Genomic DNA, 15,450 nt, shown 5'->3' with positions numbered 1-15,450 from the left:
GGCCACAGGGTCATGGAGGACCAGTGGAGAACCGGCCACAGGGTCATGAAGGACTAGTGGAGAACCGGCCACAGGGTCATGGAGGACCAGTGGAGAACCGGCCACAGGGTCATGGAGGACCAGTGGAGAACCGGCCAGAGGGGAAATGAAGGACCAGTGGAGAACCGGCCACAGGGTCATGAAGGACCAGTGGAGAACCGGCCACAGGGTCATGAAGGACCAGTGGAGAACCGGCCAGAGGGGAAATGAAGGACCAGTGGAGAACCGGCCACAGGGTCATGAACCATGGAGCAATGGAAGAAGGTGGCCTGGTAATGCAGGATAATGCGCCGCCACAAAGCACAAATGCTTCAGGAATGGTTTGAGGAGCACAACAACGAGTTTGAGGCGTTGACTTTGCCTCCAAATTCAATCGAGCATCTGTGGGATGAGCCGAACAAACAAGTCCAATCCATGGAGGCTCCGCCTCGCAACTTACAGGACTTAAAGGATCTGCTGCAAACATCTTGGTGCCAGATACCACAGCACACCTTCTAGTGGAGTCCATGCCTCGACGGGGAACCAACACAATATTAGGTCATAATGTTATGCCTGATCGGTGTGTGTGTGTATATATATATATAACATTGAAAGGAAGGTCTCAAAATGGTCATCGTGAGCAAGCAGGACTTTAATTTGCCAGCATGGCAAACATTTGTAATTAAACACATGGAAAAAGTGCTGTAAGAACAATACGATGTCCAATTACTGAGTGCTCAGATTCTAATCAAATAAACCCAACAAAACAGCGGAGCTCTTATTAAAACTAAACAGAAAGCAAACCTCATTTGGCTGTATTAATTAGCATACAGAGTGGATTGATCAGTGATGTTGGCGTCTGACAAAACCTGCAACAACAATTCAGTCTCAACAATATTCCAAATCAGCCAAAAATTGAAAATAAAACGTATGAAATACGAACGCAGATGTCTTCAGATTAATGAATCGCCTTAAACACACAAAACATAGAAATAGTTCATCCAGAATAGGAATTATTGTTATTCACTCCCCACAACCCCCTTTTTAATTTATGCTTATTATATTAACATTGACGTATAATGATAACCTCTCTTATGTAGCAAGCGCCAGTCCACCGTTTCACAAACTACAAGTTCAAAATATAAACAAATAACCTTCAGATATGTCATCTTGTTTATTCTTTTGGCAGATTCTCCTCCTGGACTGTTTTCAGAATCATAACACAATATGGTCATGTGATCTTGAACCATCTGCTCCATCGTTTCTTCATACAGTTAAAGGGATAGTTCACCTAAAAACTAAATGTTGATGTTGATCTGACCCTCAGGGCATCAGAGATGTAGGTGTGTTTGTTTCTTCAGTAGAACACAAATGAAGATGTTGAACAGTGTGATAGTCGTATAATGATGTCAATGGGGAGATTTTAGAGGATGAGAGCAATGAGAGTAAAAACACACACATATGAATCCTCATTAAACCATGGCGACACACTGATGTCTTAAGACACCAAACCATCGCTTTCTGTGAGAAAACCAACAGTATTTGTGTTATTTTTTTACCTCTTATCAGACGAATGTCATCTAGTATTCCCAGCGCCATAACTTCCGGCGAATAAGGTCAAAATACTGCCGCGATCATATATATATATACGTAGATGCCTCATTAAACTGATCCGCGCAGGCACTACTACAGATAACTATTATATTTCGTATATGTCTAACAGGGAAGGCCACAGGTAAAATAACGTTTATTATAATGAGTTTATGTAAAGATTGTTTAGTTAAATTAAGAAGTAGTTAAATTAAAAGTAGTTTTTTAAAGCCTAATAAATGTTGAAATTGGGAGCTTTCAGTTATACTGTAATGTGACATCATTAATGTTTCATAGAGACATCAGTGATACTGGCCTTCATTCATAAACACATGACAATACTACACATATTTAAAATATACTGTCTTTAAATTGTTTCTACATTAATTTGGAGAGTAACTGAAATGATTAAAATATCAAAATATTAAAAACTTGCGATTATTGCGATTAATTACAGAAAAAATTTGATTCATTATTTTATTTTTTTAATCGATTCCCAGCACTAATATATATATAAAGCAAACAATAAGTTTGTGTGTAAGTGATTGCAACAACACCGGCACATTTATTATAATGGGTTTATGTAAAGATTGTTGTAAGTTAAAATAAAAGTTGTTTTTTTAAAGCCTAATAAATGTTGAAATTGGTATCTTTCAGTTATACTGTAATGTGACATCATTAATGTTTCATAGAGACATCAGTGATACTGGCCTTCATTCATAAAAACATGACAATACAACACATATTTAAAATATACTGTCTTTAAATTGTTTCTACATTAATTTGTAGAGTAACAGAAATTTTTACAATATTAAAAACTTGCGATTAATCAGTTAATTATTTTTTTAATCGATTCCCAGCACTAATATATATATAAAGCAAACAATAACTGTGTGTAAGTGATTGCAAAAACACCTTGACATGCCGGCACATTTATTATAATGGGTTTATGTAAAGATTGTTTTAAGTTAAATTAAAAGTAATTTTTTAAAGCCTAATAAATGTTGAAATTGGGAGCTTTCAGTTATACTGTAATATAACGTCATTAATGTTTCATAGAGACATCAGTGATACTGGCCTTCATTCATAAAAATATGACAATACTACACATATTTAAAATATGCTGTCTTTAAATTGTTTCTAAATTAATTTGGAGAGTAACATAAATTATTACAATACAAAAAACTTGCGATTAATCGCAGAAAAAAATTCGATTAATCAGTTAATTTTTTTTAATCGATTCCCAGCACTAATATATATATAAAGCAAACAATAAGTGTGTGTAAGTGATTGCAAAAACACCTTGACATGCCGGCACATTTATTATAATGGGTTTATGTAAAGATTGTTTTAAGTCAAATTAAAAGTTGTTTTTTTAAAGCCTAATGTTGAAATTGGTATCTTTCAGTGATACTGGCCTTCATTCATAAAAACATGACAATACAACACATATTTAAAATATACTGTCTTTAAATTGTTTCTAAATTAATTTGGAGAGTAACATAAATTATTACAATATTAAAAACTTGCGATTAATCGCGATTAATCGCAGAAAAATGCGATTAATCAGTAAAAAAAAAATTACCGATTCCCAGCACTAATATATATATAAAGCAAACAATAAGTGTGTGTAAGTGATTGCAAAAACACCTTGACATGCCGGCACAGACGCGTCCCAGGCCAGATTCCCGAACGGGGTTCTCCGGCAGGCCGCCGTGTTCTTCCCGATGAGCCGGTATCCGCGGTCGCAGGCCCAGCGCACGACGCTGTTGAGATGGCCGCCCGTCTGGCTGAGAACGAAGCCGTGCTGCGGAGAGTCTGGTGTGCTGCAGTACATCGCTGCGACCAGAGGACAGCGCCGCCATTACACACTGATAAACCACCGCCATCCTCCACAATCATCATGAGCAATACAATGTGCATTATCAGATGCATTACAAGGCATAATTCATGAATTCAAAATGGCTTTAATGTAACCGAGATATGAAATGGCACAATGCATCTGCTGTTTTGTATTCCTACACATCATAATTAGGACTTTGAATGTGTGAGGAGCTTCCCAGGAGGATCCACACAGTCGTTTCTTTACAGCTTTAACAATACAGTAAAATAATGACGTGAGCTGGGTTTGAAAACACATTCAACGGGCTTCATCACACACAATGCTTCAGACGCAAAACAGCAATTCAAGTCTGACTAAAACCTCCTCAAGTATATGGAGTTTAACATTTGGAAGTACGTATTCTCTTCAAGGAAATCCTGATTTGTGGTAATGCATGGTGGTTATTTTCTGCATGTATCCACTTCAAACCAGCATTTTAATGCACATTTTGGAATTTCTATTTCTATTTTGGTTTTCATCTAGCATTGTATTTATGTATTGTCCCAATATTTGTTTGAAATATGTGCAGTTTCTGAGCATTAGACGAGAATTTCCTATTTCTATTATTCTATCCTTTAGATTTCTAGATATAAATATAGATTTAAAAAAAAAAATACTATGTCGAAGGTTGTGGATTTCATCAGTGGTTTCCCAAAAGTTATTTTCCTCATGCCGTCATTCATTTAAAAACGACACAATTTCAGTATACTGCAGTTTTCCTGATGTTCCTGATGTAAATGTTCCTGATGTAAACGTATTTCTAAACTACGACATGCTTTCGATGCAAAAGGCTGAACAGTCAGTTCATGTGTTCATGAGCTCTAGATCAGGGATTGTCAAACTTTTAGATCCAACGGACCCCCAAATATGAACATCCTCGTGTGAGGGACCCCCGTCCTGAAAATTAAAAGACATCTGTCTTTTATAACACCCGATTAATAAAATTAAATAAATTATTATATATATTATTATATATCTAACATTAGTTTAAGTAACTTTATTATTTATCTTCTCTACTCACTATAAGAATGTACTGTTAATTCCATCATTTATTTATTTAATAACTTATTATGTTAATTTAACATTTAATCACTTATTTATTTATCTTAATCAAAAACATTTTTAACAAATTTAACAAAATGATTAAATAAATATGCAAACTTTTAGATAAAAAAACCCATTTATATACATATACATATACATGTGTGTTTTTCCTCTAAAAAGTTTGCATATTTAATCATTTTGTTATTATTATTATTATTATTATATTCACAGTTTTACTTGATTTTCCACATTTTTATATTTATTTTTTCTCATTTATTTATTTATTTACTTTTAAAAATTGTATCATATGTTAATTTACCATTCAATCATTTATTTACTTACTTATTTTTGTGCATGTTTTATTTGTTAACTTAACATTAAATCACTAATTTATTCATTTTAATCATAATTATTTATTTACATTTTTTCATGTTTTTTTCTCCAGACTTTATCACGGACCCCCTGTCACTCCTTTACGGCCCTGAAAACCCCTGCTCTAGATTATTGTAATGCTCTACTGGGTGGTTGCCCTGCTCGCTTAATAAATAAACTCCAGCTGGTCCAAAACACAGCAGCTCCAGTTCTTACTAGAACCAGGAAGTGTGACCATATTAGCCCAGTTCTGTCAACACGGCACTGGCTGCCTATTAAACATCGCATAGATTTTAAAATCTTGCAAAAGCACTAAATGGTTCATCTCCAGTACTTGAGCGAGCTCTTAACATATTATCCTCCATCACGTCTACTGCGCTCTCTAAACTCTGGCCAGTTGATCATACCGAGAATATCCAAATCAACTGCAGGCGCTCGATCCTTTTCCTATTTAGCTCCTAAACTCTGGAACTCTTCCTAGCATTGTTCGGGAAGCAGACACACTCTGTCAGTTTAACCCTCTGGGGATCTTCGGTCACTTCTGACCCGAATTTCTAAAAATAAAAAATGTTAAAAATCGTAGCTTCATCGGAATGGTCCGAAACTTGGTGACTATATTGGTACTTGGTATATGAACACCCAAAACAATTGGGGACAGGATTTGAAAAGTCTAAGTGGTCGTAAAAAAAAAGTCACACTCAGGACCTTCGGGTCAAAAATGACCCCCATAGAGGAAATTAATGGGAAATTGGCAAAAATATGAAAATACAGAGTTTTTTTGTGCGTACAATCTACAAATCAGCCAGGATGCAGAAAAAAGGACTCAACAGTGAAGATCTCTAAAACATCAAGAGTGCAAAACAGACAACAAAAAACACACACACACACAATTAGCTTTTGGAATGGCACGCGTTAACTTGTGTGTGCGTGTGTTTTTGTGTGTATAAGTGTGTGAGTTTTTGTTGTCTGTTTTGCACTCTTGATGTTTTAGAGATCTTCACTGTTGAGTCCTTTTTTCTGCATCCTGGCTGATTTGTAGATTGTACGCACAAAAAAAACCAATTTCCCGTTCATTTCCTATGGGGGTCATTTTTGACCCGAAGGTCCTGAGTGTGACCCATAAATCAAGAACCCCAGAGGGTTAAATCTAGACTAAAAACACATTTCTTTAATGTGGCATACACATAAAACATTATCAATGTAACACTTCCCACATCACCTGATGTACTCGTGACATCATCAGAAGAATAGCATCTACGCTAATGCTAGTCTCTCTGTTTATCCTGAGGTTTACTGTAGTCTGGCGGATCCGGGCCGTATCCAGATGGAACTGGACAAATCTGATCTAATATGACCTCTGACCTGAATCATAATCACACACTGCACACTGTTTGTTAGTTGGCCAAAGGATAACTGAGCGACTGAGTCTGTTTTTTCCTCCATTTTGTCACTGATGGAGTTCTGGTTCCTTGCCACCATCGCCTCTTTTGCCTTGGGCTTGCTTATTTGGGGACACTAAATATTCAACAATATAACTGATCTGACGCCACACGAGAATTGAACTGAGCTGGACAATGACATCACTGTTTGGCTGTCCAGCCGAATCAAATTTTGTTGCATTATTTTCCTGTTATCACTGTAAAGCTGTTTTGAAACAAACTGCATTGTAAAAAGCGCTATAGAAATAAAGACTTCACTGCAAAAAATGCTTTTCTTACTTGGTATTTTTGTCTTGTTTCTGGTCCAAACATCCAAAAATTCTCAAAACAAGAAGCATTTACTAGCCAAATAAAAATTATTGTCTTGTTTTGGGGGGAAATAACTCAAAATTAAGGGAGTTTTTGTTTAAAATAAGCAAAATAATCTGTCAATGGGGTAAGCAAAATAATCTTAATTCAAACAGAAAACAAGATTATTTTGCTAACCCCATTGGCAGATTATTTTGCTTACTTTAAAGGGTTAGTTCACCCAAAAATGTAAATGGTGTCATTAATTCCTCACCCTCATGTGGTTGGACACCCGTCAGACCTCCGTTCATCTTCAGACACAAATGAAGATATTTTAGTGTAAAGCTGATGCTGAGAAAGGCTTCAGATAGGCCTCCATTGGCATTCAGTACATTTACACTCACAAGACCCAGAAAAGGCACTAAAAACGTCGTTACAAAGTCCATCTCACCACAGTGACTCTACAATAATTTTACGATGCGACGACAATAGATTTTGTGCGCAAAAAAAAATCTAAATAACGACTTAATTCAAGCTCTTCTTGTCTTCCGTGTGTGTCTCCACGACGCATGCGTGAGAATATGAGCAGATCCGGCGTTCTGGAATCCATGAAATGCCACTTTAGCCCCATTTGAGAACTACACCGAGACCTAAAGCACGATCAATGTAGAATTCAACAGCTGAGATACGCGTGTCTTCCTCTGCTCGTAAACAAATCTCTTCTGGGTCATGTGTCCGAACGCCGGATCTGCTCATATTCTCACGCATGCGTCGTGGAGACACACACGGAAGACAAGAACAAGCTGGATAAAGGTGTTATTTAGATTTTTTTTTGCGCACAAAAACTATTGTCGTCGCTTCGTATAATTATTGTAGAGTCACTGTGGTGAGATGGACTTTGTAACGACGTTTTTAGAGCCTTTTATGGGTCTTGTGAGTGTAAATGTACTGAATGCCAATGGAGGCCTATCTGAAGCCTTTCTCAGCATCAGCTTTACACTAAAATATCTTCATTTGTGTCTGAAGATGAACGGAGGTCTGACGGGTGTCCAACCACATGAGGCTCAGTCATTAATGACACAATTTACAGTTTTGGGTGAACTAACCCTTTAAGCAAAAACTCCCTTAATTTTGAGTTATTTCCCCCCAAAACAAGACAAAAACTTTTGCTTGTCTAGTAAATGCTTCCTAATGTAAGATTTTTTAGATATTTGGACTGAAAACAAGACAAAAATACTAAGTAAGAAAAGCATTTTTTGCAGTGTTGATGTGTGAAACGGCCTAATATGTCATGTCATACATGCATATGATTACATTCTTCAGAATTATATACAATTTAGAAGCAATTCCTGTTACATCGGACAGAGTTACATACAAAAACATGGACAGATGGGACATAGACTGGGACACACACATCATGGGGAGGACAGACGAAAGGTTACGAGAGACACATAGAACTGAAAGGAATTACCGATCGGGGATACATACTTTGATACTCACCCACGTAAGTGATACGGAAGCCCTTTTTGTTGGTGCCGTGATCAGATGACCAGCGCAGGAAGAGCTGGTGACCCGTGGTGGTGATGTTGAAGGGCACTCGCACATCTCCGCTCAGCACGGCCAGACTCTGACTGTAAATATTAGGCCCTGCGACAAATACATTAAAATATAAACCAATAAAATAAACAAGATTTGCATTCCCAATGCAAATAAATGAGCAAATACATTAAAAATAAAAGAAGTTGTTGAATAAGAGAGCGCAAAAGTTAGATTCCGGAAGTAAAAATTTCCGAAATACATTTTTAACAATAACTTAAAGGGTTAGTTCACCCAAAAATGTAAATTGTGTGATTAATGACTGAGCCTCATGTGGTTGGACACCCGTCAGACCTCCGTTCATCTTCAGACACAAATGAAGATATTTTAGTGTAAAGCTGATGCTCTGAAAGGCCTCCATTGGCTCAACTTTACACTCTCAAGACCCTTAAAAGACACTAAAGACTAAAGTTACAAAGTCCATCTCACTACAGCGGCTCTACAATAACTTTATGAATCGGCGACAATAGTTTTTGTGCACAAAAAAACCCTAAATAACGACTTACATAGTGATGGCGATTTCAAAACACGGCCTCATGAAGCTTCGAAGCATTATGAATCAGTGAGTCGAATCATGATTCGGATCGCGTGTCAAACCGCCAAACTGCTGAAATTTGGCGATCCAAACCGCTGAATCGACTCACTGATTCATAACGCTCTGAACCGCTGAATCGACTCACTGATTCATAACGCTCTGAACCGCTGAATCGACTCACTGATTCATAACGCTCTGAACCGCTGAATCGACTCACTGATTCATAACGCTTCGAAGCTTCATGAGGCCGTGTTTTGAAATCGTCATCACTATATAAGTCGTTATTTAGGGTTTTTTTGCGCACAGAAACTATTCTCGTCTTCATAAAGTTATTGTAGAGCCGCTGTAGTGAGATGGACTTTGTAACTTTAGTCTTTAGTGTCTTTTAAGGGTCTTGAGAGTGTAAAGTTGAGCCAATGGAGGCCTTTCAGAGCATCAGATTTACACTAAAATATCTTCATTTGTGTCTGAAGATGAACGGAGGTCTGACGGGTGTCGAACGACATGAGGGTAAGTAATTAATGACAGAATTTTAATTTTAGGGTGAACTAACCCTTTAATTAACAATAAAGCGTTAAGTCAGCGACGAGGTTGTTAATCGATGGCGTTTGCTTCTGTTGAAGCCGCCAGACCGCATTATTTCAGCTTATATTTAAAATAATCACGTGTAACAGTTTAACTTGTGGTGAAAACTACATTACCCATGATGTTGTGCGGAAAGTCCCCCAATCAGAAAGTCGAAACTAAAAAGCTCTTTAGCTCCACCCACGCAAGTGAAGCACTGCGAATGATGTAATCAAGTCGATCTCCCTACGCTCTCATTGTGTACATACATGCATATGTCTTGCAATAAACTTAAAATGCATTGTTTATGTATATACACTCTAAAAAATGCTGTGTTCAAAATGGTAACACTTTATTTCGATAGTCCACTTTAGACATTCTACTAACTATAAGTAACTTTGCAACTACATGTCAACTAACTGTCATTAGAGTATTTGTAGACTGTCTGATTAATATTTACTAAAACTTTATTTTGTTGGTCCCCCAACAGACATTCTACTGACTATAAGTAACTTGGCAACTACAATTCAACTTATTCTACTAACCCGAACCCTAACCATAACCTACCAGTCTACTGACAGTCAGCTAATACTCTAATGACAGTTAGTTGACATGTAGTTGCAAAGTTACTTATAGTTAGTAGAATGTTTAAAGTGGACTATCGAAATAAAGTGTAACCTTAAAAATAACCCAAGTTGGGTTGAAAATGGACTAACCCAGCAATTGGGTTGTTTTAAGCAAACATTTAACCCAGCCGCTGGGTTAAAACAGCCCAATTGCTGGGTTAAAACGACCCAATTGCTGGGTTAGTCCATTTTCAACCCAACTTGGGTTATTTTTTAGATTGTATAATCAACATTTTAAATGCGTAGTTTTATATTCGTCTATCATTTTTTAATTCGATTCAGCTGTTTGCAATGCCTCATGGGATTGTAGTTCTTTCCCTCACTGAAGCCATTAAGTTCACAGTCTTCATCGGTCCTGCACAATTTTGGTTACATATTTATTAGAATACAATGTTACATCTGTCAAAACAATGAAAACAAATAAGCATTACACATTATATTCTTTCACGGTCTATGGACCCCTTAAAGTAGCCTTGCCCCCCCCCCCCCCCCCCATGTATAAAAGTCTAGTTCCGCCACTGCTTTGAACATTATAGAAAGTCAGCGGAGAAAAGCCCCGCCCACACGTGACGGGATTGGTCACATGTTTGTGATGTTAGGAAACCTTGGGTTTTTTTTTTGTTTCACTGCAGTTTTAAGGAGAAAATACTCAGCAATGGTGTTGACTGAGGAATTTTGCATAAAACATATACAAAAAAAATACACCACAGAGACATATAAACAACATTAGCAACTTGACTTCACCACAGGGGGTCTTTAAGACACGAGGGAAGACACTCCAAAAACTGCCTCGTTGCAAAACACGAGCACAAAAGCTGGCCGGAGAGACGGAAATTGGCATTGCTGCTCATTTCCTATTCCACTGGGGCTCTACAAATGCCATGGGCATTAATGAGCATCCAATCAATGATGAGTAATAGGGGCATTTGCTGATTGCAAGCACTTAAGTAATTAGCGCTAATAACACTCTGAATGTATTCCGAATTGTCTTTGCCATTGCCTCGCTATCAAGAAATACTCTAGACTTCCCAGCGCTTTGCATATCTGCTGGTCCTAAATGAGTTATTTCGGGAGGGAAATATTTCTCTCGTAATGGTCATGGACCTAAAAAAGCGATTCCCCAGGCTCCAAATTTCATCTCAAATTGTCAAGAAAAGCGTCAGGGTTACGACAGGCCGGAGAATAATGACTGTAATATTCAGGGCCGCAGTTGCACGGGCTGTCAGACGACGCCTGGATATGAGGAATAATTCAAACCCACCATCAAAGATCTCCAGAATATCAAACTCTTTCTCCGTCTGGAAGAGGTCAAAGTGCAGCGTGATGTTGTAGCCCTTCTCCACGTTGATCATCCAGGAGCACATCTGAAGGTTGGGGTAGCTGTCCGGGTAACCTGGGCTCAGGATCACGCCGCTCGAGTCGAACAGAACCTCGTTGTCAGGACATTGCACTGCGAAGAAACCAAATGACCATCTGTTAAAATACTGCGGAAAACCAACCCAGACTCATTGGGAACATGATCCTGTGGCGCAGAAAGATCAACTGCGTTTGGAAATGAATCCACACTGAACCTGCGAGTGTGGACGTGAGTCAGTTCAGCGTTTGAGCTCTTCGATCATGTGACTTGTACCAAAGCGCTCTGCAGCGCACATGCCAGGATATACTACACTGTAAACCTGAACACGTTGGCAAAACTCATTACATTTGAATTGCTCTGAACTTGAAATATTTGAGTAAGCTAATTCTTATGGTGGAAACTTGACTAGCATTAACCAGCTGATTCAATAAATGTAACCTTACTAATTGGTGACACAATGCTTTGATAGCATTAGAAGAGCATATCAGACAGTGCACTATATAGGGGATAGGGAACGATCAGGCAGTGCACTATATAGGGGATAGGGAACGATCAGGCAGTGCACTATATAGGGGATAGGGAACGATCAGACAGTGCACTATATAGGGGATAGGGAACGATCAGGCAGTGCACTATATAGGGGATAGGGAACGATCAGACAGTGCACTATATAGGGGATAGGGAACGATCAGACAGTGCACTATATAGGGGATAGGGAACGATCAGTCAGTGCACTATATAGGGGATAGGGAACGATCAGGCAGTGCACTATATAGGGGATAGGGAACGATCAGACAGTGCACTATATAGGGGATAGGGAACGATCAGACAGTGCACTATATAGGGGATAGGGAATGATCAGACAGTGCACTATATAGGGGATAGGGAACGATCAGACAGTGCATTATATAGGGGATAGGGAACGATCAGTCAGTGCATTATATAGGGGATAGGGAACGATCAGACAGTGCACTATATAGGGGATAGGGAACGATCAGTCAGTGCATTATATAGGGGATAGGGAAAGATCAGTCAGTGCATTATATAGGGGATAGGGAACGATCAGTCAGTGCACTTTATAGGGGATAGGGAATGATCAGACAGTGCACTATATAGGGGATAGGGAATGATCAGACAGTGCATTATATAGGGGATAGGGAACGATCAGTCAGTGCACTATATAGGGAATAGGGAACGATCAGACAGTGCATTATATAGGGGATAGGGAATGATCAGACAGTGCACTATATAGGGGATAGGGAACAATCAGACAGTGCTTTATATAGGGGATAGGGAACGATCAGTCAGTGCACTACATAGGGGATAGGGAACGATCAGACTGTGCACTATATAGGGGATAGGGAACGATCAGACAGTGCACTATATAGGGGATAGGGATCGATCAGACAGTGCACTATATAGGGGATAGTGAACGATCAGACAGTGCATTATATAGGGGATAGGGAACGATCAGACTGTGCACTATATAGGGGATAGGGATCGATCAGTCAGTGCACTATATAGGGAATAGGGAACGATCAGACAGTGCATTATATAGGGGATAGGGAACGATCAGTCAGTGCACTATATAGGGAATAGGGAACGATCAGACAGTGCATTATATAGGGGATAGGGAACGATCAGTCAGTGCACTATATAGGGGATAGGGAACGATCAGACAGTGCACTATATAGGGGATAGGGAACGATCAGTCAGTGCACTATATAGGGGATAGGGAACGATCAGACAGTGCATTATATAGGGGATAGGGAACGATCAGACTGTGCACTATATAGGGGATAGGGATCGATCAGTCAGTGCACTATATAGGGAATAGGGAACGATCAGACAGTGCATTATATAGGGGATAGGGAACGATCAGTCAGTGCACTATATAGGGAATAGGGAACGATCAGACAGTGCATTATATAGGGGATAGGGAACGATCAGTCAGTGCACTATATAGGGGATAGGGAACGATCAGACAGTGCATTATATAGGGGATAGGGAACGATCAGTCAGTGCACTATATAGGGAATAGGGAACGATCAGACAGTGCATTATATAGGGGATAGGGAACGATCAGTCAGTGCACTATATAGGGAATAGGGAACGATCAGACAGTGCATTATATAGGGGATAGGGAACGATCAGTCAGTGCACTATATAGGGAATAGGGAACGATCAGACAGTGCATTATATAGGGGATAGGGAACGATCAGTCAGTGCACTATATAGGGGATAGGGAACGATCAGACAGTGCACTATATAGGGGATAGGGAACGATCAGTCAGTGCACTATATAGGGGATAGTGAACGATCAGACAGTGCATTATATAGGGGATAGGGAACGATCAGACTGTGCACTATATAGGGGATAGGGATCGATCAGTCAGTGCACTATATAGGGAATAGGGAACGATCAGACAGTGCATTATATAGGGGATAGGGAACGATCAGTCAGTGCACTATATAGGGAATAGGGAACGATCAGACAGTGCATTATATAGGGGATAGGGAACGATCAGTCAGTGCACTATATAGGGGATAGGGAACGATCAGACAGTGCACTATATAGGGGATAGGGAACGATCAGTCAGTGCACTATATAGGGGATAGGGAACGATCAGTCAGTGCACTATATAGGGGATAGGGAACGATCAGACAGTGCACTATATAGGGGATAGGGAACGATCAGTCAGTGCACTATATAGGGGATAGGGAACGATCAGACAGTGCACTATATAGGGGATAGGGAACGATCAGACAGTGCATTATATAGGGGATAGGGAACGATCAGACAGTGCACTATATAGGGGATAGGGAACGATCAGTCAGTGCACTATATAGGGAATAGGGAACGATCAGACAGTGCATTATATAGGGGATAGGGAACGATCAGTCAGTGCACTATATAGGGGATAGGGAACGATCAGACAGTGCACTATATAGGGGATAGGGAACGATCAGTCAGTGCACTATATAGGGGATAGGGAACGATCAGACAGTGCACTATATAGGGGATAGGGAACGATCAGACAGTGCACTATATAGGGGATAGGGAACGATCAGTCAGTGCACTATATAGGGGATAGGGAACGATCAGACAGTGCACTATATGGGGGACAGGGAATGATCAGTCAGTGCATTATATAGGGGATAGGGAACGATCAGACAGTGCATTATATAGGGGATAGGGAACGATCAGTCAGTGCACTATATAGGGGATAGAGAACGATCAGTCAGTGCACTATATAGGGAATAGGGAACGATCAGACAGTGCACTATATAGGGGATAGGGAACGATCAGACAGTGCATTATATAGGGGATAGGGAACGATCAGTCAGTGCACTATATAGGGGATAGGGAACGATCAGTCAGTGCACAATATAGGGGATAGAGAACGATCAGACAGTGCACTATATAGGGGATAGGGAACGATCAGTCAGTGCACTATATAGGAACTAGGGAACGATCAGACAGTGCACTATATAGGGGATTGGGAATGATCAGTCAGTGCACTATATAGGGAATAGGGAACGATCAGTCAGTGAATTATATAGGGGATAGGGAACGATCAGACAGTGCATTATATAGGGGATAGAGAACGATCAGTCAGTGCACTATATAGGGAATAGGGAACGATCAGACAGTGCACTATATAGGGGATAGGGAACGATCAGTCAGTGCACAATATAGGGAATAGGGAACGATCAGACAGTGCACTATATAGGGGATAGGGAACGATCAGACAGTGCATTATTTAGGGGATAGGGAACGATCAGTCAGTGCACTATATAGGGGATAGGGAACGATAAGAAAGTGCACTATATAGGGGATAGGGAACGATCAGACAGTGCATTATATAGGGGATAGGGAACGATCAGGCAGTGCACTATATAGGTGATAGGAAACGAACAGTCAGTGCACTATATAGGGGATAGGGAACGATCAGACAGTGTACTATATAGGGGATAGGGAACGATCAGACAGTGCATTATATAGGGGATAGGGAACGATCAGTCAGTGCACTACATAGGGGATAGGGAACGATCAGACAGTGCACTATATAGGGGATAGGGAACGATCAGACAGTGCACTATATAGGGGATAGGGAACGATCAGACAGTGCACTATA

The 15,450-nt window shown here is 39.7% G+C and overlaps 1 protein-coding gene across 1 annotated transcript in view; it reads right to left on the bottom strand.

The window, feature by feature from the left end:
* The window catches only part of csmd3a (CUB and Sushi multiple domains 3a), a gene marked incomplete at both ends in the record, with an annotated part of 567,839 nt that overhangs the window by 137,147 nt on the left and 415,242 nt on the right, over window positions 1–15,450 (bottom strand). The window contains 3 exons of the mRNA XM_079838157.1: window positions 3,259–3,447; window positions 8,122–8,280; window positions 11,216–11,404. Of these exons, the coding sequence (XP_079694283.1) occupies window positions 3,259–3,447; window positions 8,122–8,280; window positions 11,216–11,404 (537 nt within the window). The remainder of the gene's footprint in view (window positions 1–3,258; window positions 3,448–8,121; window positions 8,281–11,215; window positions 11,405–15,450) is intronic.

The sequence above is a fragment of the Gobio gobio genome (assembly GCF_949357685.1).
Source record: "Gobio gobio genome assembly, chromosome: 15".
NCBI lineage: Eukaryota > Metazoa > Chordata > Actinopteri > Cypriniformes > Gobionidae > Gobio > Gobio gobio.
Note: the sequence above shows the minus strand (reverse complement) of the source record. Positions and strands in the feature narration are given on the sequence as shown.